This window comes from Uncinocarpus reesii, genomic scaffold, assembly GCF_000003515.1.
Source record: "Uncinocarpus reesii 1704 scaffold_4 genomic scaffold, whole genome shotgun sequence".
NCBI classification, from domain to species: Eukaryota; Fungi; Ascomycota; class Eurotiomycetes; order Onygenales; family Onygenaceae; genus Uncinocarpus; species Uncinocarpus reesii.
In genome coordinates, this window is record NW_003052497.1 from 962,228 (window position 1) to 986,272 (window position 24,045).

At 48.7% G+C, this 24,045-nt stretch overlaps 8 protein-coding genes across 8 annotated transcripts; 3 read left to right on the forward strand and 5 right to left on the reverse strand.

Moving 5' to 3' along the window:
* Positions 1 to 433: 433 nt before the first annotated feature.
* On the reverse strand, positions 434 to 2,684 carry UREG_06441 (Sec31 protein; the record flags this gene model as incomplete). Its single annotated transcript, XM_002583428.1, has 7 exons — positions 434 to 517; positions 576 to 1,073; positions 1,227 to 1,646; positions 1,696 to 1,782; positions 1,837 to 2,070; positions 2,128 to 2,233; positions 2,476 to 2,684. The coding sequence occupies 7 exons, from the start codon at positions 2,682 to 2,684 to the stop codon at positions 434 to 436; spliced, it is 1,638 nt and encodes a 545-aa protein (XP_002583474.1).
* A 413-nt stretch (positions 2,685 to 3,097) lies between these two features.
* UREG_06442 (uncharacterized protein) lies at positions 3,098 to 3,618 on the forward strand (the record flags this gene model as incomplete). Its single annotated transcript, XM_002583429.1, has 2 exons — positions 3,098 to 3,418; positions 3,481 to 3,618. 2 exons carry the CDS (start codon positions 3,098 to 3,100, stop codon positions 3,616 to 3,618), a joined length of 459 nt encoding a protein of 152 aa, XP_002583475.1.
* A 1,040-nt stretch (positions 3,619 to 4,658) lies between these two features.
* On the forward strand, positions 4,659 to 5,326 carry UREG_06443 (cytochrome c oxidase polypeptide VIb; the record flags this gene model as incomplete). The annotated part of the gene is made up of 5 exons (XM_002583430.1): positions 4,659 to 4,725; positions 4,899 to 4,929; positions 4,991 to 5,072; positions 5,159 to 5,222; positions 5,292 to 5,326. 5 exons carry the CDS (start codon positions 4,659 to 4,661, stop codon positions 5,324 to 5,326), a joined length of 279 nt encoding a protein of 92 aa, XP_002583476.1.
* Positions 5,327 to 6,123: 797 nt separating this feature from the next.
* UREG_06444 (uncharacterized protein) lies at positions 6,124 to 7,268 on the reverse strand (the record flags this gene model as incomplete). Its single annotated transcript, XM_002583431.1, has 3 exons — positions 6,124 to 6,834; positions 6,979 to 7,067; positions 7,133 to 7,268. 3 exons carry the CDS (start codon positions 7,266 to 7,268, stop codon positions 6,124 to 6,126), a joined length of 936 nt encoding a protein of 311 aa, XP_002583477.1.
* Positions 7,269 to 8,108: 840 nt separating this feature from the next.
* UREG_06445 (uncharacterized protein) lies at positions 8,109 to 9,075 on the forward strand (the record flags this gene model as incomplete). Its single annotated transcript, XM_002583432.1, has 2 exons — positions 8,109 to 8,420; positions 8,539 to 9,075. The coding sequence occupies 2 exons, from the start codon at positions 8,109 to 8,111 to the stop codon at positions 9,073 to 9,075; spliced, it is 849 nt and encodes a 282-aa protein (XP_002583478.1).
* Positions 9,076 to 9,791: 716 nt separating this feature from the next.
* On the reverse strand, positions 9,792 to 10,607 carry UREG_06446 (GRPE protein; the record flags this gene model as incomplete). Its single annotated transcript, XM_002583433.1, has 2 exons — positions 9,792 to 10,214; positions 10,296 to 10,607. 2 exons carry the CDS (start codon positions 10,605 to 10,607, stop codon positions 9,792 to 9,794), a joined length of 735 nt encoding a protein of 244 aa, XP_002583479.1.
* A 1,256-nt stretch (positions 10,608 to 11,863) lies between these two features.
* On the reverse strand, positions 11,864 to 13,150 carry UREG_06447 (uncharacterized protein; the record flags this gene model as incomplete). The annotated part of the gene is made up of 3 exons (XM_002583434.1): positions 11,864 to 12,708; positions 12,757 to 13,003; positions 13,067 to 13,150. 3 exons carry the CDS (start codon positions 13,148 to 13,150, stop codon positions 11,864 to 11,866), a joined length of 1,176 nt encoding a protein of 391 aa, XP_002583480.1.
* Positions 13,151 to 19,110: 5,960 nt separating this feature from the next.
* UREG_06448 (uncharacterized protein) lies at positions 19,111 to 20,330 on the reverse strand (the record flags this gene model as incomplete). The annotated part of the gene is made up of 2 exons (XM_002583435.1): positions 19,111 to 19,915; positions 20,011 to 20,330. The coding sequence occupies 2 exons, from the start codon at positions 20,328 to 20,330 to the stop codon at positions 19,111 to 19,113; spliced, it is 1,125 nt and encodes a 374-aa protein (XP_002583481.1).
* Positions 20,331 to 24,045: the final 3,715 nt, after the last annotated feature.

Below are 24,045 nucleotides of genomic sequence, written 5' to 3' on the forward strand. Positions count from 1 at the left end.
GCTTTCTTCGTGGCGAACTGGATTCGGCTTCGTGCAACCTCTGCTTCAGGGTAAGACGCTGGTAAAAGATTAAGGTACTTTTCAGCCACATCTAAACGACCGTGGGAAGCAACCACATCGGCGTATTCGAGATACTTGTCGTATAACGAAGTAAGTTTCCAATCTGACGGCTTTTGCTTTTCGGAATCTTCGAATTTCGAAACTTGCCGGAATATCGTGACTTTCTCGATGAAGCTTTGAAGAGCACGAACATGAATCGCAAAACTGGTATCATTAGTTGCATTTTGGATGCTGGATGCTTCATTTTCTTTCAATTCCTCGATCCATATTGAGACAACCTTTTCAAGTTTCGAACTCGCCAGGTAGCAAAATGCAGCATCCTTTCGAGCCTGCTTTGAATCTTGTGACCTATGGCTTTCTTCAAGTCGATCACCTAGTGCCTCACAGAGATCAGGAAATTCGTTGTCATCCGCGAACGTGCAAATCGCAGCCATGGCTTCTTTCCAGTTAACAAGGTCTGCGTTATGAACGACATCCCATAAGTTCTTTCCCACCACTGATGCGAGGAGACGAACATAACTAGGCCCGTCCGATTGTTTCGAAAAGTACGCCTCTTGAACCTTTTCGATGCAATTTTTGCCTCCGCAGACTGCAACCATAAATGCATCAGACATTCGATCTTCTTGAAGGCACACTTCTAAGGCTTTCTCGAACTGGCCGAGTAATAGGGCTCTTGTAATCGCTCTATCAGCTTCAGATTCTGACCCAGTGTAAATCTGGAACGGGTTATTGGTTTTCGCTCCCTTTGACGACGCGATTTCATTGAGGAAACTTTCTCCTTCAAAGGTCCCATCAAAGATTGAAGTTATTCTCTTATGCTTCCTAGCACTTTCACTTTTAGGAGACAGCTGATCGTCGCCGTTGATCTCTGTCTTTCCCAGACCAAGCTTCGAGAGACTATCAGAAGCCTCGTCTACCTCGTTTGAAAACCCGAGATAATTGATCAATTGTTTTCTCGGGTTGTCAGAAAGTAATGTTTCGATAACTTTCCAGTCAGCCTTCTCTTCCTCAACCTGAGAGTCAGCAATCCGGGATTCGCAAATGCCGCGGAGATCCCCAGTTTTCAACGAACTCTCGAAGTTCTCGGTCGAGTTACCAACACTAGGCTCAATATCGAAATGACTGATTCTAATTTTTGAAGCTCTGGTTCCGGAAGTCAAGCCTACCGAAACAACTCTGCCACCAAACCCAAACGAAGCTGTGACTGGCCTCTCAAGCCATTTGGGGGCTTTTGGAAGAGAGAAAGTAGAGATCTGTGGCTGGGTTTGGGCTTTTGCAAAGAAGTCCTCATCATTCACGGCTTGTTCTTGATTCTTTCCAGCTTGGGGTGCATCATGTCTTGTGTTCTGAATGGTTTGAATGGCAATCTTTCCATCAAATGAAGCTGTGGCAAACATATTAGGGTTGTGGGGATTCCATCGGGTTTGGAACGTCCAGTTTGTAACAACTGGAAATTCGCCATATGAGTGTCCAGTCTGAGGATTCCAGCAAATGGTTCTGTTATCCTTTCCACAAGATAGGAGTAAATCCGGATCTTGTGTGCACCAAGAAAGCGAGAGTACACCGGACTCATGACCCCGTAGTACCTAACGCGAGTAAGTAAATATACACCACAAAACTTCTAACAAAACCTACCCGTTCCGGCGCGTTGGAGTTCCGTAAATCCCAAACCAAGATCAAGGGGTCGGTTTCCAGGGGTATAGAGGTTATTAGTTTCGTAGGCTACATACATTAGTTTGCAATATCCGTTACGGAGGTGAAGTAAGAGGGTGTTACCTTCTCAGGGTCCCAGGCGACGGCACTGACAGCCTTCCGACCGAGATTGTTCAGAGTCAAGCTTTCTTTCTTCGTCTTGACGTCCCACACCGTTACGAAGCCCGCGCTACTTCCGGTCACCAGAATATGAGGTACTTTTTTATTCCAATCAAGACATTCGATATCATCAACTCGTGCAGCAGCGCTACCTAGTCGGAACGGCTGGTCAACGTTATTAAGATCGGAAATGAACAACTGCCTTAAGTTAGTAGGTAGAAGATGATAAAGAAAGAATGTTCAAGCAATGAATACCTCCCCCTTTCCTCCGCCTGTAGCTAGTAAATTTGAATGCCTTGGGTTGAATTGCAGTGTTTTGATCGACCCGCTGTGTTTGGAAGCGCTCGATATAAGTGGATCGCTATAGGCAGTTAATCGAGAGCTCCCGATAGCAGAATGTACACCACCGACCTTGCGCCATTTAAGAGTTTATCAGCATCCCACAAGCCCATAGACCCGTTCTCCAATGCACCCGCGATCACTCCTCGGCTATAATCTTCTAGCTCCGCCCATGCAATGTCATGAAAGCTGGTGTGAGAAACACAGTTAACAAACATGAACGTATAAGCAGTATCTATTCAGGTTCAAAACACTAAAGCGTACCCAGAATCTGTACTGATTTTTGCTGCTGGCTCCAATTCCGCTCCAAGCTTATCATTATCCAGGTCTAGGTTCCATAGTTCGAGGAATGTCTCGTTGGAAAAATCGGCGTCAACTGCGCCCGCACGCGTGCCGGTAGCAATGAACGGAGCAGCTGACCCGGGAGACCAGGTAAATGTGGCTGTTCGGGGAATTTCCCTTAGACGCACCATGGTGGATGGTCAAGGGAAGCGGGACTGAAGAAAATCGGGGGGTTAAAAGGACACCGACCAATTTGACCCTAAGAATTGCTGTACAAATAGAGGCGTTGGCAGTTAGAAAAGGTTCGCAGCAACTATATATGTAGACGAGTTGGAGGGTGTCATTCAATCGTGCTTCGGTTTGGACCAGGGGCAACTTTCCTCGTCCTAAAGGTGGCCTTCTTGAACGACGACAACTGAGGTCCACCAGCCCCAGATCAGTCACGTGATATTTCGCTATGCTGAACAACTTTATGGCGGGCTTAGACGATTGGCCTCATGGCAGACAGCGTGAAGTCTTTTGCGCACTTAGATATCCTGTTGCGGTCTGATCGACTAATGGATTTATAAGAAACGTCGAAGCGCTTCCACTGATTCTTTCCATCATGTCAGACGCGTCGAGATTAAAGAACACAATCTATGTCGGCGGGCTCGATCAAGCTGTGACGGCGCAAACGCTTGCAGAAGCTTTTATTCCCTTTGGTGAAATTGCCGACATCACTTTACCAAAGCCCGAGCTCCCTTCATCTACTGATCTCCATCGTGGTTTTGGATATGTGGAGTTCGAAATGGCCCAAGATGCGAAGGAGGCGATCGATAATATGGATCAAAGCGAGCTTTATGGACGGATCATTAAGGTAGCGGCTGCGAAGCCACAGAAGGATAGCAACGAAGGACTTGGAAGCAAGACTGCTATCTGGGAACAGGTACGATACTGCACCCTCCTGATACTCCATCTCGCTAGATTCTAACCGTAACCAACTGTTAGGAAGGTTACCTTGCAAAACATGCTGTTAGCGAGGAGGATAGACAAGATGCTGGACAAGCGGGATCGACTGCTAATAGCCGTCCGGATCCAATGCAAGGTTTAGAAGGCCTAGACGTCGCTGGGCCCAACCCAGCATAAGATCGAGAAGTGAACATAAATCGGAGCTGCAAACTTTCGATTCAACCAGAACCCTTGCTACATGCTTCTTGCGTGGAACGATATATTTACAATAGCTACCACCGCCGCAATATCCCCGCGTAACACTACACATTTGAAGGCTGCGGGCGGGTCTTTCCAAAACCACTCCTCGCAAGCAAAAACCTGCCTTCGACCCCAAACCTCTCATCCAACGTCTCAGTGATCCTCTGGCTTTGACCGACTAAGGCGAAGCGTCTTATCCGTCATAAACTTCCTGATGCTGGAATAAATGCCGGCGCCGACTGCAACGCTGTGGGGAGAGGAGATCGAATGTCAACAATGATTGGATTTAGGGGAATAGTCGAATCGGGTCTTACCAAAGAACCAAACCTGTACGTGTATAACATTAATATGTGAACTACCACGACGAAAATACCATCAGAGGTCTTTGATATCTTACCTAGAGGGAGTAACTCCGGAGGAATCTTTTTCAAAGTTCGTAGACGTTGAGAGACGGTATGGGCTGATTGCAAACATTAAAACATACGAACATCATTTCAGATGGCAACTAGACCATTTGGTGGCGCTTACCGCTCTGGTCTTCCTTCTATAAAGCTATCAGCATTCGCGATACGTCAACCGAACGCTCAAGGGGATCTGGGAACATACCGGAAGTGGGCGAAAAACAGGGCGGGTAGCCCTCATAGCCAAAGCTCGCGTAGCATACATCTTCACAGGGGCGAATAGGTTTCTGGCACAGGAATTGGAGACGTCAATTGTACGCAGACACGAAGTTGCGTCCAGGGCTTTTTGAAGGTGGTGAAACTCGGAAGTGGTTTGATGGTTCGATTGTTCAAGAAGTGGAAATAAGTCGCCACGATTGGTCGGATCGCTTTGGTCGGCTCACGGGACTCTCACCTCACAAAGCATTCCACCAACGACAAACATTCAACCTCAACCAAGCTGAAGTCGTCAAGCATTGGCAGCCACCCGCAACGCCATTCCAAGAGGGTCAATTGTGTTTGAGTTCTACCGGCAAGATGTACGAAATTCCAGATGCTGATCCTGAGGAGCCCGTCGAGACAAAGCCCTTCAAATTCGTGACAGGTATGTTGATTATCCCACTTTTGGAGTTGTCCACAATGGCAAAAGAACAGTGCTAATTGACGGTGGTATAGCTGGTACGTACTCTTAGAAAAGGCTTTATATAATAGCTTTGATGAGCTAGCCTCGAGCTCCACGATTGATGCGTTTATCTCGGTTCTAACCCCCGTTGCCAGGTTTTGACGCTCGCTTCCCGAACCAGAATCAGTACGTCCATGATCGTTTGGCAATTAGAGGACCTTTAAAACACGTCTAACACAGAATCCAGAACCAAGCACTGCTGGCAGAACTATGTCGACTATCACAAGTGCATAATAGCCAAGGGTGAAGAGTTCAAACCCTGCCGACAGGTACGCATCGATTCAACCATCTCCCAAAATCCCCCGCAACAATTGTCGATTCCACCTTCACGGTATATGCTCACTTTGCATGGCAGTTCTTCCTCGCTTATCGATCTCTCTGCCCCAAGTCCTGGACTGACCGATGGGATGATCAACGTGGTATGATCCCAATTCGAACGGCCCCTCCTTTTGAGTCGCTGCAATTCGTCTAACTATATGGTTAAACAGAGGCCGGTAACTTCCCAGCTCGTCTTGACCGATAAAAGAGCCCCAAAACCTCACCAATTACGATACGAGGTGATGCAACCTGCTCCTATCCCAGCCATTTGAAAAAGAAATGCAGGATGGGCACTGTGCTCTTTTAGACCGTTGGTTTTCTAGGAAGTGTATATAACCGTGTGACAGTAGCCCTTTGAATGGAGAATTTTGAAGCTGTAATTGCCTCTTAAGTATACACCCTATTCCTATCGCGTGATCGACAGTGCAGGACGGAAACAATAGCAAGTCGATTTTTTAAGTCAGTCATTCCTTTGGATGTAAAAATGTCCGTATACGTCAACTTTTCGACCATTTTCTGTCAGTCATCCACGTTAAAGTCGGTGGTTGTTTTCAGAACGGTGTAACGTGAGCACGAATCAGTAGGATTATATTGGGAAGAAGGAAATCCATTAATTACTAACATCCGACTTTTTAAATGTAAGATCTTAAATGCGATCGGCTTCTATATTATTCTATCCCAAGCTTCCTTGGTCTACTCCGTATATTGAAACCATACCAAATAAATGCAAAACTTCTTCAGCTTTTAGAACGCCCGAAAGAAAATCACCCAGCAGGTACTCAACTTGCAAACACAAAACATACCCTCAGCGAAAGCGCATCGGTTCAGTAAGCCAGAAAAAGAATGGCTGTATTATTCCGTTCCGTAGGATTGGGGTATCCAAAAGAACCAGCGCAATACCTGCGGCACACCAGTTTTACCGAGAATTATGCAACCAGGAATTAAAAGTAGACCAGAATGGCCGGGCCACCGTGAGCAGGTTCGAGGCGCAAATGTTGTTCGTTAGAGGCTGACTTTGGGGTCGCCATCGGGCTGTTTTAATGCTCTATAAATCTTCTTATGTTGCTCCAGGAATAGAAATGTGGCTATTGTATGTGGTCCAAGACGCATGAAGCTGGGTGTCCAGCCACGGAACATCCACGAAAACCCTTCCTTGTGGAAGACTTCTCTTAGAAGCCCGATAATAGTGTGGCCTCTGGTCTCCGCATGACTAGCGCCCATAATTCGTGTCTTTATAACGTCGATGGGGCTACAGAGCGTGGTTGCAACGAACCCAGCCATAACGGATGCCGTAAGATGAGTACCAACATTGTCATCCATTCCAAGATGTTCCATACATATCTGCTTAAATTCGTCATATGTTGCTAGTTGGGCCGCGGTCATGCAGACTGCTCGCAAGGAATTAGGCCAGACGCCGCGAAATAAACTGGCGACCCCCTCCGTGCGAATCATTTGCGACATTCCGTGGAATGCATGTCGATAGTTTCGCCGTTTCTCGAGTGGCAGCGCGGCATCACGTTGCATGCGGACATTTAGCACATCTGCCGGATTTCCAACTAAACCACCCACGAATCCAGAAAACGAAGCCATGCCAATGAGAGTAGCTAGGGATGGTGAAGAGGAGGATGATTTCGCAGCGCGGGACTTGAGCTCTTCATAGATTCCAAATCGAGTGGTTGAATATGTTATCTGCCGAAGAAGTGATGCTGATAGCTAAACAATCGGAATAGATATTAGCGTCCAATGAGCATAACTTGAACGAATCTCAGCAGAGTCCTCATACGCCACTATAGAGGCCGAAAAAGCCATTATTTTTGCAAATATGGACTATTGTCCTCAGCGTCCCGGTCGGATCACCCGGTCCACGGGTTTGCAACCGAACCTATGTCTTGCTGTCAGCGCAGTTGCAGGTGGGAACGACGGAAAACCGCGCAAGAATACCTTGACTACAGTCAAGCCAAATAGTTAGAAACATGCTATACTAGAGCCAGGGGAACGATCTAAGACTCACCTAGATCCAAGGGATGTGTCACGCCCGCCGCGAAACATGATGCTGACCCTCCAAACCAGAATGGGTAGTGGATTTTAAGGCTAGTCGAAGGAAGAGCACCAGGTTGCCCGGCTTTCGACTTGTCACTACTTCCCATCTTGATATGGAACGGTAAGCATCATGCCAGACGTTGGCAAGCTTCGTACTTTGAAGATTTTGCTTGACAGCCACGGCGGGGAGTTGGCTTTCGGTCAAGTTTTGGGCCTTGGGATCCCGAGCTTCAGGCACGGCATATCAATACGATCAATTACGCGTAAGTTACAGGAATAAGCGGGATATATCAATTTATTACGGAAAGTCACTGTTACTCTCGTTGGAAGTCAAATAAATTGTAGCTCTCAAGTTTGGTGATTCTGTCTTCTGCAGGGCAAACGGCAACCATCGAGACATGCGGTTATTTGCGACCGGCAGGGCGCTCCGAGCGGGCTATGAACGGCGCGCGGCCGCAATTGCATGTCGACCCTGGTGCGGTCAATTCGCTTCGCAACGCTGGCAAGCTTCGTTGAGAAGAAACTGCTCTTCAACAGCTCCACGATCTTCTACGAACACTCCGAATTCAGTGAAAGATGCTTTTGAACAATCAGCAGCGCAAGCTCGGCCAGCTTCCAACCTAGTTGTTGCAGGCGACAACGCTTATACGCGAGACGAATGGACCAATGCCACTCACACCATTTTATCCCATGTCGGACGCCGGCTGTACCTCGAGAAGAACCACCCCCTTTCCATAACGCGCGAGCTCATTGAGAGTCAGTTTACCGGTCCTGAATATGGAAACTATGTTGAAACGGATCCTGTCGTTTCTGTTGTGCAGAATTTCGATGAGTTGGGTTTCGCAGCCGATCACCCAGGGCGCGGCCGAACGGATACATATTACATCAATAAAGATACCGTTCTGAGAACACACACCAGTGCCCACCAACGTGCATATTTTCAGCAAATGCACAAGAACGAAAAGGCCAGGCCAGAAGAGAAGGGGTACACAATCGTCGCCGACGTCTATCGCCGCGATGCGATTGACAGGAGCCATTACCCCGTTTTCCACCAGATGGAATGCGCACGTCTCTGGAAGCGTCCTGTGACGGCAAGTGATATTTTGAAGGACTTGGATAAACTTCCTCGTCATGATGTCCCCGTTGAGGATCCTAACCCAGCCTTTCATCCCGAGAGGAACCCCTTGCAAGATAAGCACCACACGCCCGAAGTGGCTGAAGCAATTGCCGCCCATCTGAAACGCTCTCTTGAACTCCTCGTCATTAGGATTTTTTCCGCTGCCAAACAAGCTACTTTAGACCCTTCAAAACACGAACCCCTGAAAATGCGGTGGATCGAAGCGTTCTTCCCATTTACCAGTCCCAGCTATGAATTAGAGGTATTCTGGCAAGGGGAATGGCTCGAAATTCTTGGCTCCCGGAGTCGTCAAACAAGAACTCCTCGTTTCCTCCGACGTTCCTGACCATATTGGATGGGCCTTTGGTTTAGGCCTGGAACGAATCGCCATGCTCTTGTTTAACATCCCGGACATCCGCCTCTTTTGGTCCGAAGATCCTCGCTTCCTGTCCCAATTTGAAGCCGGCAAAATCTCCCGGTTTGCACCCTTCTCTAAACACCCTGCCTGTTACAAGGATGTCGCATTCTGGCTCAGGTCCACGAGCACACCTGCGGGCGGTGCTGCAGCGTTTCATGAAAATGACATTATGGAAATCGTTCGGGATGTCGCTGGGAACTTAGTGGAGGATGTCGGACTGGTTGACGAGTTTATGCATCCAAAAACCGGGCGTAAAAGCCTGTGTTATCGGATCAATTATCGTAGCTTGGAGAAAACGTTGACCAATAAACAGGTTAACGAGCTGCACGAAAATGTAAAAGAGAAACTGGTGGGTAGATTTGGGGTTGAGTTGAGATAAAGACGTTAAGGGCCCTATTTTCAATTCCTATTTCCACTCCATGCAATATGTAGACTTTCATGAAACCATTCGGTTTGCAAATGTATTATATTCATCTTCCCTTCAATGGAATAAACTCATGGAATCTACCTATGTGGGACACTTTTCCGTTGAACTCCAGTATTCCTAATCTTCGATTTGATGAGGCTGTCTAGGATATAGGACAAAAGTGCGTCAGCCGAAAAGACATGCAAGAATGGCATAAAATTTGAAAAAAATCTATATTATCATATCATATTCTTTCGATGGTCCCTTTTTGTCCGACGTCAATGCGAGAAGCCAACATAAACCCCGTAACTAGGCGAATCCAAAAGTGCGACTACAACAGAGAGGAGATTAAAACAAACCAGGAAAATGTAAGCAGAAATATACAACCTATATGGGCCATGACGAAAATCGAACCGTCCATAGTAAACGCCGTACCACGCTGAGCCTTTTTCCAAATTAGGGAGGTAATGTACAGGCGGCAAAGACAAGATGAATATCCGGTCATTTTCAGTATAATACAGACATGGAATTCGGAACAATGACGGATAGAAACGTTCATTATGGGAGACCTTTGGAGGTCGGGGATTTGAAAGTAAGTCGTATGTTATTAAGCGTTCTTGACAACGCCAACTTTAGCAGCCTGGGAGATTTATTAGCGGACGGCATGACTTTGATAGAAGTTTCAATAACTATACCCTCAAGATGCGGCCGTTGAGTATAAAGCCCTTTGTTTGAACGTGCAGGATCTCCCCGTCCTCTTTTCCGGGGGCAGGGGCCATGAAGGTGGCCTCGTGCCGGTTGGGGTCAAACTTTTGGGGTTTACCATCCACCAATTCCGAAGGGTCAAATCTCTCCAGGCGATGTGTCTTCAAAGTATTCATAATCACCTTTTCTGTCATCTTAAGACCGTCGTAAAGCTCGGCCAAATCCTTGTTTTCTCCATTGCGTAACTTATCGGAAGGAACGGCTTCAAGGGCACGCTCAAAGTTGTCAATTGACTCGATTAAATCGGCTCCAAATTTCTGAATGGCGAATGAGCGTGCGGAATCGACATCACGACGGGTGCGCTCCTGGAGATTGCGGAAATCGGCCACAGAGCGAAGATATTTATCCTAAACGGCAGTCGAATTTTAGTTAGAAGAATGTGTAAAAGGTCGAGAGATATGTTCGCGTGAATTGAATACCAATCATACCTTCAGCTCAACAATTTCCTTTTCCTGTTTTTCAATCTCCTTCTGCAAGGCTTCGGCATCTGCCACTTGTGATCCGGCTGGCTTCTGTTCCGAGTTGTTTCCCTCAGAGGCGGCGGCTTGTTCCTGTGCTTTATTCGCTGACGACTCCGTGGAATTAAATCTCTGATATAGCCTAAAGGGCGATGCTTTCACGGGCTGCGCAGAAGTTTGCAAGAATGGCTGGCTTCGGGATAGAGGAGAAGTTGAGATGGTACGAAACGTAAAGGCAGACCTTGCCGCCTGGGGCTGCCGAATCAACGCCCTTCGAAACATTATGTATAATTATAAGGTCTTGTTTGCTGAAATGAACCCACTGAGCTAATTGCAAGGCGAAATCAGAGAGGCTTTAAAAGTTCGATCTTGTTGAGCATGGAATTTGATAGCAAAACGTCCAAAAGAAATTCCCCAAAAAACAGCTTTCGGCACTCAAGTTTCGCCGAGCCGGGCCCAAATTGACCACATCTTTTATTTTACCGTCTTCCACCGTCCCTCAACGACGTCCATCCATCGCAAGGCGCCAGAGGTTCCTGCTTCCATGGCGGAACAGCTACTACGCGCGAGAGCCCGGTCAGAACCCTTGGAGCGACCGTCAGAATACTGGCCCTGGGTGGCTGACTTGGTCAATTTGAGAATCGAATGATCTTCCACATTAAAACCCCCAAACTATCTCCTAGGCTAAGACCTAATAGCACACACTACTTCGATAGAACTGTTGTCGCGAAAAGGGTATTCTCCAAACCACAATGGAAAGGGACTTAAGAAAATAACAATCATCAGACCCGAAGGAAAACCAAGTGCACATACGCCTAACCAGGGCGCCAATCACCTTCGAAGGGAACGAGTCGCAAGTTCATCAACCATAGCCATCGTGATTGCCATGTCGTCGTGATCGAATTCAATCATTCTGCTTAGGATTTACAATACTCTCAGGCCGATGCTTTTGTTTCAGAGGCAGGAGAAAAAGCAACAGCGGGCAAATGCAACGGGGGACTTCCGGAATATGCCATTCTCTCCATATCCTTTTCAATATTCGCAAAGAGGGCCTGGATTTCGGCATCCGCGTATATCTTTATTGACTCGACATCTTTTCGCATCGCCCTGGAGTAATTATGACCTTTCTGCGAATCAATGCGTGACCGATCTTCAAAGCTTAAGGGGTCTGGTACTGTTTCTCCGTATCACCAAGGTAGCCGCAAGATGCTCGAGAAGTTTTTGCCGTACAAGCGCCCGCCGCTGTTCTGCATTCTCCAATTTAGAGTACCACTCATCTATGGATCTGTCAAGCTCAAAAAGCGCTTCTTCCTGCTTCAAGATTCCTTCCCTCGAAAATTTTGATACTCTCGGGGATTTGAGGTACAGAATCATCCGTTGATGCAAGCTATGTCGGCCAGCTCGAAGTGAATTGTAAGTTTCTCTGAGATAGTCACATCGCTTTTGCAGCGCACGGAGTTCCTTTAAATTCAACATTAGCTTTATGATCGTATTTCAACAACGCAGCAACAAAGCTACCCTTGAAAAGTGCTTAACCATCACAACCGATTAAGCACCTCGAACTTTTGTGCTTGATTGTGAGCCTGTCTTTGTAGTGTTTCGATCTCAGCTCGTGGAAGTACTCTTGAAGCCTTATGAACAGGAATCCCCAGAGGGAAGTTTGGAGTTGGAACTCCGGGAAGTTTTTTCGCCATTTCGGTATCATCTACCCGAACCTCAACTGCCGCATTCTTCTTCGGGGGGTGGCTCCCCCATTGCAAAACCGAGTCGTGTGATAATCCTCTCCGATGGTTATTGGGGTTGTCCGACCCATATTCAAACGGCGCAGACTGGTTTGGCTCTTCTGTTCTAGTCCTCTTATGGCATGATGGTCCTCTTCTAATCGATGACGTGGGAGCTGTTGATCCATTTGTTAAGTTTGTTGGGGTTGCTGAAGTTCTGCAAGGAAGGGTTTGTCCAAGCAGGTTGGGGGAGCTCCTCCACGGGCTCTCCTCAAGTGATTTGCTACTTTGGGAGCTGAGAGTGGCTCCTATCGTGGACGCGCTTGACGCCTCTCCGCTAGATGAAAATCCAAGAATATTCGGGATCCGAAGAGCTAGTCGAGGAGACTTTGGCGGGACCTCTGGGGGTTCATCAAAGGTTGCCTGCCTCAAATTGCTAGAGTTCGACGGTTGATGCGTTTCATTTTGCTGAACGGTACATGCTTTGCTCTTGTTGTCCGTTCGCCGTGGTGAAGACGAATTGTCCCCGCATTGCTCCGCAGCCTTGGTGCAAGATTCTCCAACAGGTCCAAGGACGGGAGTCCGAGCAGTGCTGTTTCCTGCGCAAGCGCCTGGTGCACTGTTTGACCTTTCATGGATGGGATATTGACCCGGAATCGTCGCTATGCTAGGGTCAGTTATTTCGCCAACTGAGCTGACGTTACACTTACGGGAGTCAAGTGATCTCTCCTGGATCGTCGAGAGCTGTCCAAGGTCGGGGACGCTTATCTTATGGCAACGACTCAGACCTCCGTCTTTGAATGGATTTCTCATGGTTTTTGTTCCGTCCGGTGTGCTGCGTCCAGAACTGGAGACGGTTTTTTTAATATTGGGCCACAGCTGATATTTCTGCTTTGCAGGCTGAGTCTGGGCCTTAGGCGCGGAACTTTCTTGTTTCTTCAAGCTCTCATAGCTTTTCTGCAGATGAAGTCAGCTCAGCGCCTTCGCTAACATTGGGATTGACTAAAGAAATGTCTTCACCTTTGGTGAGGTGCTTCTTGCGATGATATTATTAAGACCCGCGAAGATTTCAGCCTCGGGAGGAGCGGGTTCAACAGCTATCATGATGAGGGAGGCGGACGCCGACTTTTCCTATCTAAGTCTGTGGTGCGCCAAAGTTGTGAATGAGAAGTTTCTCCCAGGTGCCAAACAGATTTCTCATGATCCGCGGGAGTACTTATGGTAATATTTTGCCCCCACCCCTGATATCAGCGTCCTGAAAGTTCGTATTAATATCTCAAACCGCTAACTGTTTTGGGGACAGTCACTCATTAATCCGGACGTCAAAGTTGTCAAGACTTGCTTAGGCCGGCGGCGAAGGCAAGCCTAGCTCGCGGTTCAGGGGTTCATCACCCAGAGCCTTCAAATGTTGCTCCACTAGTTGCAACATGCATGTGTCTCCAGGATCCATGTTCCTTTGATACGCTACTCAAATCGTTTCCAATGTCGCTGTCACTGCTTCGACAGATGAAGATATGAAACCTTTCCGAAATGATTTTCATTTCAATGTATGAAGAATATGCCGATGATTCATCCAGCAAGCTCTCTCGTGGAGGGAACCCGTGAGCGCTTCACCTCTCTGGAACTCGAAGAGCCCTTCCACACAGAATTCTGATTCTCGTTTGGCCCGCAGAATACACTTTAGTTGATGGCCGCAATACCATGACGCACGAAATATGCACGTTGATGGCTTCTCATCAATGTCCTCATGGCCCTTGATCCTTTCGACGAACCCAAATGATGTGCACTTGCAAGGTGCGCACTATTTTGACATGATTATGGATCCGACGGAGTGCAAGCGGCTCAGCCGTCTATCAATCTGTTCATCAGCCCGCAGATACTGCTGCCCTGTCAGACATTGATCCCTGCTAAGCCTTTCCACTCATATCCGTTGACATCTGGAGCTCCCAAGCCGTCTTAGCCCAAAAAGAACTTAGCCGGCGTGTTTCATACTTTTGCCCAATTAAGTGTGTATCAACCCGAATTGCGACAGAAGACCTTCTCTTTTCTCTCATGAACCCCGCATTTCTTCGTTAGCTCTTTTCGGAACGCCATTATCCCAAGCTCAATCGCGGGAAGGTTTAATGAACTTGACATGATTCACAAAACTTCAATGCGAAACGGATACTACTGTCTACTGATGGCAAAACAGAATCTTAGACTTTGTTCTGAGTGTCTTTTCCGGAAGTGCATCCGGAAGACAACTATTACCGTTGGAACGGGGGTTTGTTGTCCTCCGTACGTTTTGTCCAATCCCGAGTGATACCGATAAGAGAGCACTAGCCTCACTCTGACCTTCGGCCAGAGGTTCTAGCCCAGACGCTTCCCAGGTTGTGGAGAAATGCCATCAACCATTATCTGACACGGACGATCAAACAGGAGCCCACCAGCCTATATTAGGACAAACCAACAAAGCCGCGTGGTTATTATTGGTGAGGGAGTCCTGAATTCCCCGCAGCTGCTCTGCTGATCCGCCCTCATTCTTCCCAGTTGAGTCTGTACACATCAAGCAAAGAAGCGTGCTTCTCGTGGCTGGCCCGGTAGAACGCTGACTTTTGACGACATTCATGATCCCAGACGAAGCACGTCTTCTATAGTTAGTAGTATTATTGATCTTTGGCATTATGCCGAACATAGAGACGTAGAGCATGGGTCAAACTCAAGGGACTCTGGACAAACAAAGCCACGATGCCCTCGACTCAAGTTGAAAGCGAAGTTTGAATCACGATAGACCTCGACGTTTGACGAGTACCTCCAAAACGAACACCTCTCTTGGGCTTCGCTGTACTGCGGCATACTGGGTTGTCAATGGGACTACTTGAGCCGTCAGGCTCCTGTTTGAGGATGTCTTGACCCGAGTCGCAGTGCCAGAAAAGAGGATGCCAGGCGTCTTCGGTCACTCACGATCGCTAGTTCGTGTGGCTGGACGCGAGAGACTTTGAACATAGTTCTCTCGCCTCCACTATCCGGCCAAACTCAACCCAGTTTTGCACGTTCCGCTCGTTTGGAAGTTTGGGTTCGATGCAGTTGATAAAATTGATGTGCAAGGATTCGTGCAGGAGACTAAAAAGAGCGTCTCAGGTGTCAAAAACGAGACGAACAGGAACCTAATTGCCTTGGGACCTGCTTTTCTACCCCGACGAAGTCTTGCGATTCTTGCTGAGTGGCTGTCGCAGGCAGGGTATATAAGTTGCTGCAGGCGCGCAAAGGAAAAAGCAACCAAGCGAAAAGCCAATATTCTTGTTGATCCAACAGCTGATGGAAACTCGAACGAGAAGGCGGCCGAACTGCTCAGCTCGGGACAGTGCCGTTTTTTCTCCCCGAAGGGCGGCTGTCATCGCGGTTCTCAGCGACAAGCAAGCAAACAAACAAGCATACACTGGCCACGATGTCATGCCATCCTTGATCCCTTCACGATCTTGTCTTAATATATCGCAAAGTGTCAATACTATGGGTTTGTGCGCAGCAGGCAGCCCATGGACAGGCCTCGTGGCACCGAAGCATGGATCCCTCTCTACAGGGGCCCCTTGTCGTGCCTGACATACGGGAACGGTTCCCCTTCAACAAGGACCAAGGAGCCGTGGGATAGTCTAAACGGCTTGCCGGGCCTTGAGTCCTGACATCGAAGGACACCCTCGCCTGAAGACTGAAAGCCATGGTTATTTCCAGCGAGGGCTTGTCCCGGCCTTCCAAGGCAATCACCCATGAATGAACCATGCTCTTCTCAAGTTCACGGCGACCCTCCTGCGTCGAAAACGCCGTGAAATGCCGAGGGAAGATAGTAACGAGTGGCAGCGACCCAGACTTCGGCAAGGAGGATTATCTCTCGAGCTAACATCCATCTCGCGGCGTGAGGGGAAGCTTTGCGCTTGAGTTCGCTAAGTTCAGCTAGTCCGTTACGGCGACCAGCCTCTTAAACAGCCACAAACTTCTGCTGGATAAGACATAATTTCTTTTTTAGCTACCTGCTGCATGTGAAGTTGCAGAAATAAATGCTTCTCTCTCAGATTGCTGCTATCGGGATCTTTGCTCAACAACTAGATAACTCCGGATGACCCCGCTGATCCAGCCACCAACTGCGAACACGAGTTGTCAACTCATTCAAGATGCATATGGGCACGGTTGATCCTCCGTAAACATGTATCTTTTCATTAATCTCCATAAGTGCCATGTTCTGCCATGCAACACTCCTTGATATCACAGTTGACAGGCGTCCGTGCGCCCACCCTTTCTTCAAGAATCGTAATATGCGCCCGGTCTTATGAGTATGGATAACATCGACTCTGCGGCCGCTCGTCCGGTTGGCCCCTTTTTACCCTGCAAAATCTGGGGTAAAGTGGCGACAATCACTTCTCCTTTCTGCTTCCTTTTTCCCGGAGGGCAGCCGGCAAGACGAATCTGAAGAGAGCCACCGCAAAAAAGGAGGGTTGGACGACCGGGTAAACGAGAAGTAGTCCAGGTAATTGGTTTGTCAAACGAGCCGATGGTGTGCAGCGAAGCCTTTGGCGTCCCACAGCCTTCGAGAACGGACGACCCGGAGCAGACGGGTGCCTGGCGCAGGCGGGTTTTGACTACGCGGCCACGCTGGACAAGCTCTCCTTCGACGGTTTGATCCTCTCGCCGGAAAGGGGCGCCGTCGGCTTCTCGCCTCCTTCTCGTTAAACTAGCCAGGCTCAGGATTTACCTTTTTCAACTGGAATCTTCGCCAACACGTGGAAGGATTTCACCATCAATTTTCCACTTGGCGTAGTACGGAGTAGACCGTTGAGAAAACCGGGGCCCGCGGAGCAGAAAGGCCTTGCAAACGCATAAGCGCCTGCGCTTTGACTGCGACATTGTGCTGGACAATATCACTCGCATCCTCCACGAAATCCTGGGAAAGATTGGAAGGAGCCTTGTCTGGGATGCACACGTCAAGGGCAGTGCACAGCCTTGACTCTCGGCTCTGGGTGCAGATGTTGAAACCCGTCTTCAAACCCAACCTTGCCGTCTGTCAGACAGCGCAGCCTTCTAACCAGCAGACGCTTCCTTTGGAAGTAATTGGCCACCAACGGCCTCGTATGTTAAAGGGATTTGCAATCACCGGCGTCTTTCAGCGCGAGCCGGACTTATCCACACTCGAGTCTCGTAGCTGGATGCCAAAAACCAGGGCTGAAGGGTAATCAGCCCGAACAGGAGGACATGTTTCAGTCCATAACCACCGCGGTGACTAAAAATGACATTTCTATGTCTTCTCTCCTGATTTACGGTCATGGATCGCCATTCTTTTTCTTCTCAGCCCATTTCTGGGTCGCGTGGGAATTCCCAGCCTGAGCCAACTTGATTTCGCTGGTTTGCTTCTCATAATCATTATGATTGGCAAGCGGCCGTTTCAAAGCGCCACCTCATGGTGAGGCTTCAGCCAGCTCCACGCTTCGTAGTAAGCGGCTTCATGGCGTGCAGGAAGGGAAGCGTAAGATCGAAAAAGGGCATTTCTTGCATGGCAAATCTTGCTCTGTTGTGGAAGCTCGACAGCCTCAAATAGGGAATAGTGAAAACAAAAGGCATGGATCTCCACCGTAATTCAGTGATTTGAACGGCGAGCCGTATTTCTGGAGCTTGATCTTCACAAGTTCTCCCCTTCAGCCTCCGGCGTTCATGAAGAACTCCGGCAGTCTCGCGAATTGTCGTCTGTAAGATGGGCTCGACTCCACTGGCGCTCGTTCGGTCCACCTTTTTCTAAGACAAGCAGCTCTATCGAAGTTTATCACCATCCGCAAAAGGGCCCCGTGATCAACTGATAATCGACAGCCAAGGGCGTTTTCCAGCAACGTGGGGAAAGGAAGACTATCCCTCTTCGTCGTCATCCTTCTCTCAAGCTTCTGGACATCAAAGATTGTCATCCAGGCCGACACTGAGCAGTGAGGATTCACAGGAATGTTGTCCGCAATCGTTGTTCATTATTATTCCTCCGAACCAGCTAGCTCCGAGCTTCTCTCACCGCTTCTTCACTGGCCTGCTGATCACGGTCCTCCAGGTCAACTTGGCGTGGTTATCATTGTCTCCGAAAAGTCCCGCCGGCTGTACCCCAAAATGTAGTGATTCAGGCCGTGGGACTGGGCACTCTGGCGATGGGAACAATTGAATCGAAAGAGAGAGAGGGCATGTTCGTATCGATTCGGCCGTTTTTTTTCCAGTCGTTCGGACAATTGTGTCGTTCGTGTCAAGGGTTCTGTTGGGAAACTAGGCCAGATGGATGGTTAGCCTCACATCCCAGTGCGCATCTGACAGCTGTCGACAAGGATCAAAAGACCGGGAATCTGCGTTGACAGGCCACGCAGTGCGTCGTCCCCCCCCATGGCCCATGGCGACCCTCGCTTCCCCGCTGTGCTGTCAAAACCGCGCAGCCCCAGTCGCCTCTCGTCCAACCTGCTGCAGGTACAACGCCGTGCACGAACAGACGCCTTGGCGAACGAGTGATTCATGTGAGCGAACGCTTTTGGAAAGCGGATCAAGTCGACGCAGAAACCGTCCCTGCGAAGCGTTGGGAACCCAGGGAGCAAAAGGATGGGATGGAGTGCATGCGCTCCCTGTCCCCTTGCGTTGCTCCCTGTTCGCCTCATGACCGGGACCGGTTCCGTTTCGAATGCACTCGCTGAACCTGTCTGGCCTGGCATGTCTGCAGGTGTCAGAAACCTGCTCAAGAAGAAAAGGAGCGAAAATCTGCGAGACACCTTGCATATATGCAAATGCCTCGAAAGTCTGGCAATTCCCTCGGTCAAGAGGAGATTATCCCAGTCAAAATACATGTGAGGCCTACAGAGCAAGAGAGGAGAATGATGAAAGCAGTGATTCCATTCTAGACAGAAACCATACATCATTGCAAGACAGCAAAAAAGAAGTTAACCAGAGAAACTGAGGCCATCCTTGAGGTTTGCCCATTCAACATGCACCAACGCCTTGAAAATTGGATAACTGGCACCACCTAGCACCATATCGCCGTCTCTAACCCAGCCTCGAATCCGGATATCACACCAGTTATTTGTTTATTGCCCGCAAGTTTCCTTCTGCTTGGGCATGGTCTTGAGCCACTGCAAACATACCGGTCTATCAAGGAAGAGAGCCGAGCTTTCTTTCTTTTCCACCTTTCCTGTCTTTGGATCAAGTTGAAAAGACTTGATGCTATTCGAATTGTGTCCCTCAATGATCATCCACTCTCCATCTGGGTGGATGGAGAAATGTCTGATGTTCACGACTCCGCCGTTGAAGATTTCTAGGAGCTTCAAACGGCCGGATGACGCATCGATTTCGTAAGATGCAATCGAGTTTGCGTTTGGAAACACGGTGTCGAGTCTGTTCGATACATAGAGAAATTTCCCATTGGGGTGGACGATGACCTCACCCGCTGCTGGGCCCTGTGGATTGGGATATTTCTCTGGTAGGGTAGAAATGGATTGGATTTCCTTGAAGTTGAGCTCCTTATCAGTTTGCTCGACTGAAAAAGCAGTCACAGTGTTGGACAGTTCACCAACGACATAGAAGAACTTTGGTGTACCGTCTGCCGGATAGAAAACAGCATGGCGTGGACCGGTACCAGGCTTAATCTGTACTGCACTGGTCTGGGTCAAGTCATTTCCGGGCCCGACGGTGTATCTGCGGATAAGGTCAGCACCCAGGTCCGGCACCACGACGAATTTTCCCGTGGGATCGAAAAGCGCTTGGTGTGGGTGTGGTGCCTCCTGTCGCTTCGGGACAGCACCTGGCTGTGACAACGTGTACTGCCATGCTTTAACCCAGTTAACTTCCCCTGTAGATGCATTTATGGTAAACGCAGATACGCTCGCAGAGCCGCTGAACGATTATTAGCGTCAATGTTCAAATAAGTAACTAGACGAACACAACCAACAAGGACGTCATTGAGTCACACAAGGGAAACAGGAACATACTAATTCGCCGTGAAAATCAGCGTCTTGTTCGGGCTAATCGCCAAATGCACTGGTAGGGGCATCCCAAGCGCTGTTGAAACCTTGCGGAGCTGTCCATCAGGCTGGATAGCGTAGCTTGTGATGCCGCCCTTTTCCTTTTCCTTCTGGTTCGTCTCCTCGACTGTATAGAGGAACTTTTCATCTGCCGAAATCTCTTGCCACGATGGCGACGGCGCGGAACCGTTGTTCGTGAACAGCTGGGTGAGGGCGCCTGTTTCGTTGTTGAACTGGATTGTGGTGATACTTCCTCCATATGTACCCACGAAAGCCAACTGCGCCATAATTGATGGGAGAAATAACGGAATAAGAAGTGCTGACTTCATCGCCAGCATGGATGGAAAAATAATCGGAACTTCGTGTTGGGGCGAAGAAGGTGGCGGGAAGGTAGGCCTTGCAATTCAGGGCGCCAAACACAAAATACTCGGCGGCTATTATCAAGGGCGAATTCTAACGGCAAGGGCTCTAAAAGGTGTAGAAGCTGACGTAGAGGCCAAATATTTGCTCAAGGGTATATGGGTCTTTGCATGAAGTGTATGCTGTTGAAAAAGCCTGCTTGGTGCAGCAAATTATATGCAGTTCGCGCAACCTGAAGCGGTGAAATATCAAGGATGCAGTGATGGCACGTTTCAAAAGAGAAAGTTGTTCAACAACATTCACTTTCTGCTGTGTAATCACCTTCTTTAAGAGCAGAAGGAAAAAAGCAGTGACTGGGCCCTGGCTTCAGGAAAGGAAGCGCGCTTTAAGTGGAAATACCCGCAGACTCAAAGATTCTCGAGGGAGGTGACAGGTCAATAAGGCCGTGTTGTGTTGTTTCATCTGCACACCATTCATTGACAGCGATTGGCGATCTCCCCATCAACCGCCGTGTTTCCAATGGCCTGGCGGTGAAAGCGTTTCACAGTTTGACGCCAATGAATGCTGTTCAATCAGGGCTGTCAGATACTAGAGCTCATTGTGAAGTTAGATGAGAAATTCCTGTGAACCAACAAAGCTCTAAAATCATGTATTGTGACGTGAGATGTTAGTAGTTCGTGAACTACTCAACTAGATAACTGCTCTATGGACTACCTGGGCTGAATCTCACTAGCTGCCCCATGAATGCATTCAATAGGCCTATTGTAGACAAGAACAATATATCAATGAATATTAAATTTAACTTATACGACAGATTACCACATGGTGCCTCCAAAACTATCCATTAAAAGTCCACACGAGCAGAGAGAGAGAGAGAGGAGAAGTATGATTGTCGCCAAGCTCAGGTTAGAATCAGGTCAAGAATAAAACAAAAAGCTGTTATCGTGGCAGGCCTAGTATGCAGATGTCAGAAAGCCCGGTAGTAAGCAGCCTGTTTGTCTCCTTTGCGTACCATTTATAGATCTCGCGATCGTGAGATACGACTGCGGTTGGTAGATTCCCGACACAAGCCACCTGTTGGTGTTTGCATAGGCCGGCCAAACATAGCTGTTCAACAGAGGATATGGCCACAGCGCTTGCCAAATGGTTCGATATCGTACAGGCCATCCTAGCATCATGGCGTGTTCTATCCGCCTCGACGGGGATGACAAAATCGGCACCGGCTGCATAGATAAACAGGATAATAGACTGTACCCTCGGGAGGGCAAACGTAGCGGTTCCCGCAACGATGAAGGGGACCCCAGCTTCTATGACCGCAAGTATGAACGTAATATGCCTTTTGACACATGGACACTTCCAAACGAAGGTGATCAGTGTAAAATCAAAAGAGAAAGCTTTTGGACCGTAACGACTGAATGTATAGTCAAGTAACTCGGCGTTTAGGACGAAGTGGACAGCAGTACCGTCTGGCTTCAAGCTCGGTGGAGGACGTGAAGTGAGTCCGGACGTTTTATACCTATATTAGTGCAAGACAACGCGTCAGAAATAGACCGCTTTGATGCCTTTCCATTCAATCCTCTGGCTAACTGCAGGATATGGCCATGTAAAAAAGCCGACATATATGGGGAAAAAAGGCCGGCTTCGAAACCTTCATTACTGAAGTCAGCTATCTTTGGGCATGAACTCCAACGCAAGTGCAAGAGTGAGGCGAACCCTTTCGGATAGTGATGGCTAGAAAAGCAGGACAAGGAGTTTTTCTTGCAGCGGATGGAAAAAGGGATGGTACAAACAATTCCCTTCCTTGGACATGGAACTAGGGATGTTGCTCGAAGGCGAGTTGCTGCCTTCACAGAACTCCGTTCGTTTTCGGTAACGGGCAATCGCATATCCCCGTGCTTAGTGAGAAGGCATCAATGGATGCCATGCATTCCCGAAGCGGCTGTAGTTGCACTGTTAAATTTGGAATCCGACTCGAGATAGGTTGGAAGTCATTGCCGATGATTGCTGGAAGATTGGTTTGGGAAACAACCCACATGTTCATTTCCAAAACCACAGGCCCGCGTACAAATACATACGATCTTAAGCCGCTTACAACGTCTTCAAGAGCGATCTCGTGAAAGATCGAGCGCTCCAACCTCGGAATGCTGGATCTTGCTCGACGCAAACGCAGTATTGTCATGTAAGGGTGTGTGAAGAAGATAGAAGCATATGAAGAAGACTCAACGTGGCCAATGGATGCGTTAGGTAGCAGAGCTCTGTGCCACCACGGCAGCCAATTCAGTGTGATTCGCAGCCTTGTAGAAGCGTTGGATAGAACAATGCCCTGTTTGTGCAACAGAAAAAAAGTTCTTTACCGACACATTATGCATCTCTCGAGGCAAGCTGCGTGCCCATGCGCTTGCAGCCGGAGACTAGGTTTATAGGAATACATGATGCCGATGCTATTGGGCTCACTTGGCAGACCGTAGCTTGGCTTCTTCAGCTGCAGTGTCTGTGAGATCATGAAGGATAATAGTGCAAGACCATATGCCAACAGGTGCAGTGAGAACAGGTCAACAGCGGAATCTGCTCTGCCTCCTCTGCTGCTCTGCTTGCGTCAGGGGGACAGTGGCGCAGGGACGGCCGCCAAGTCGAGACGCTGCGACTTTCGGAACCGGAGGTCAAGTGCAAGGGACCCCTCTGCTCAAAGAAAAGCCGTCCGAGAAAGAATATAGAGAAGAGAGTAACTCTCCTATAAAGCGCATTTCCGCATTCAGATGCATCTTGCGGCTTTCCTTGGGCCTAAAACCACTCGCTGTACGCGCGCTTGGCAAATGAAGCATTGTCGAAGTCCGATGCTTGTCCTTAGCAGACGCAGTGTTGGCAAGGTAGTTATCCGACGATGAAGAATCCGCCCGTAACGAAAGGGCTCGGGATCATGTTAGTTAAATAATCATCCTCACTACACCGCACATCTGGTTATGAGCCCGAGGCGGAAAGCCGAGCGTTGCCATCTGAAGTCAACGGCCCAGGCCCCGGATAGATCGTATCCGTCTGTAGAATTCCTCCTAGCTTAGAAGAGAGTTAGAAGATGAAAAGAAGATCAAACATTACAGAGTGGGACGTGTGCCTGGCGGTCACTCCGCCACTTTGGAGTCGGGGGCGCGGTGAGGCAGAGAGGGATTATCAACGCCCCATACCGATCAAGACAGCAAGAGAATCGGTTGCTCTGCCAGCGGCAAAAGAGGCAAGCCGGCAAAGAGGGCCTGAAGCTCGGTTCGTTGGGTGATGCAGCGTTGGACTGGAGGCAGAGGAAAAGAAAAGTTCGTGGTTGAATCTGCTGCGCCTTCGAGTCTTTGACCAAAACGGGGCTTGTCCTGACGTCGAGCGAGGCTCATTCCTCTCCATCATCAACTCAACGCATCCCAACACAGCTCGCAAGCTACAAAACTGTCGCAGCCGCCTCCAGGCTAAGCTGAATTTTCTCGCTGCGGTTTGATTTGCCACATATCGCAAAGGAGATCCTGCTTATAACTCCCCTGGTCCTCCATCCTCTGCATTCTCTTGCCATTCCCCCTCACAGCTCCTCACCACGTCTGAGACACCGGAATCTTCATATTCTCTCGATCCTAGGTCCTCCTCTGAGCCATATTCGATCTTGAA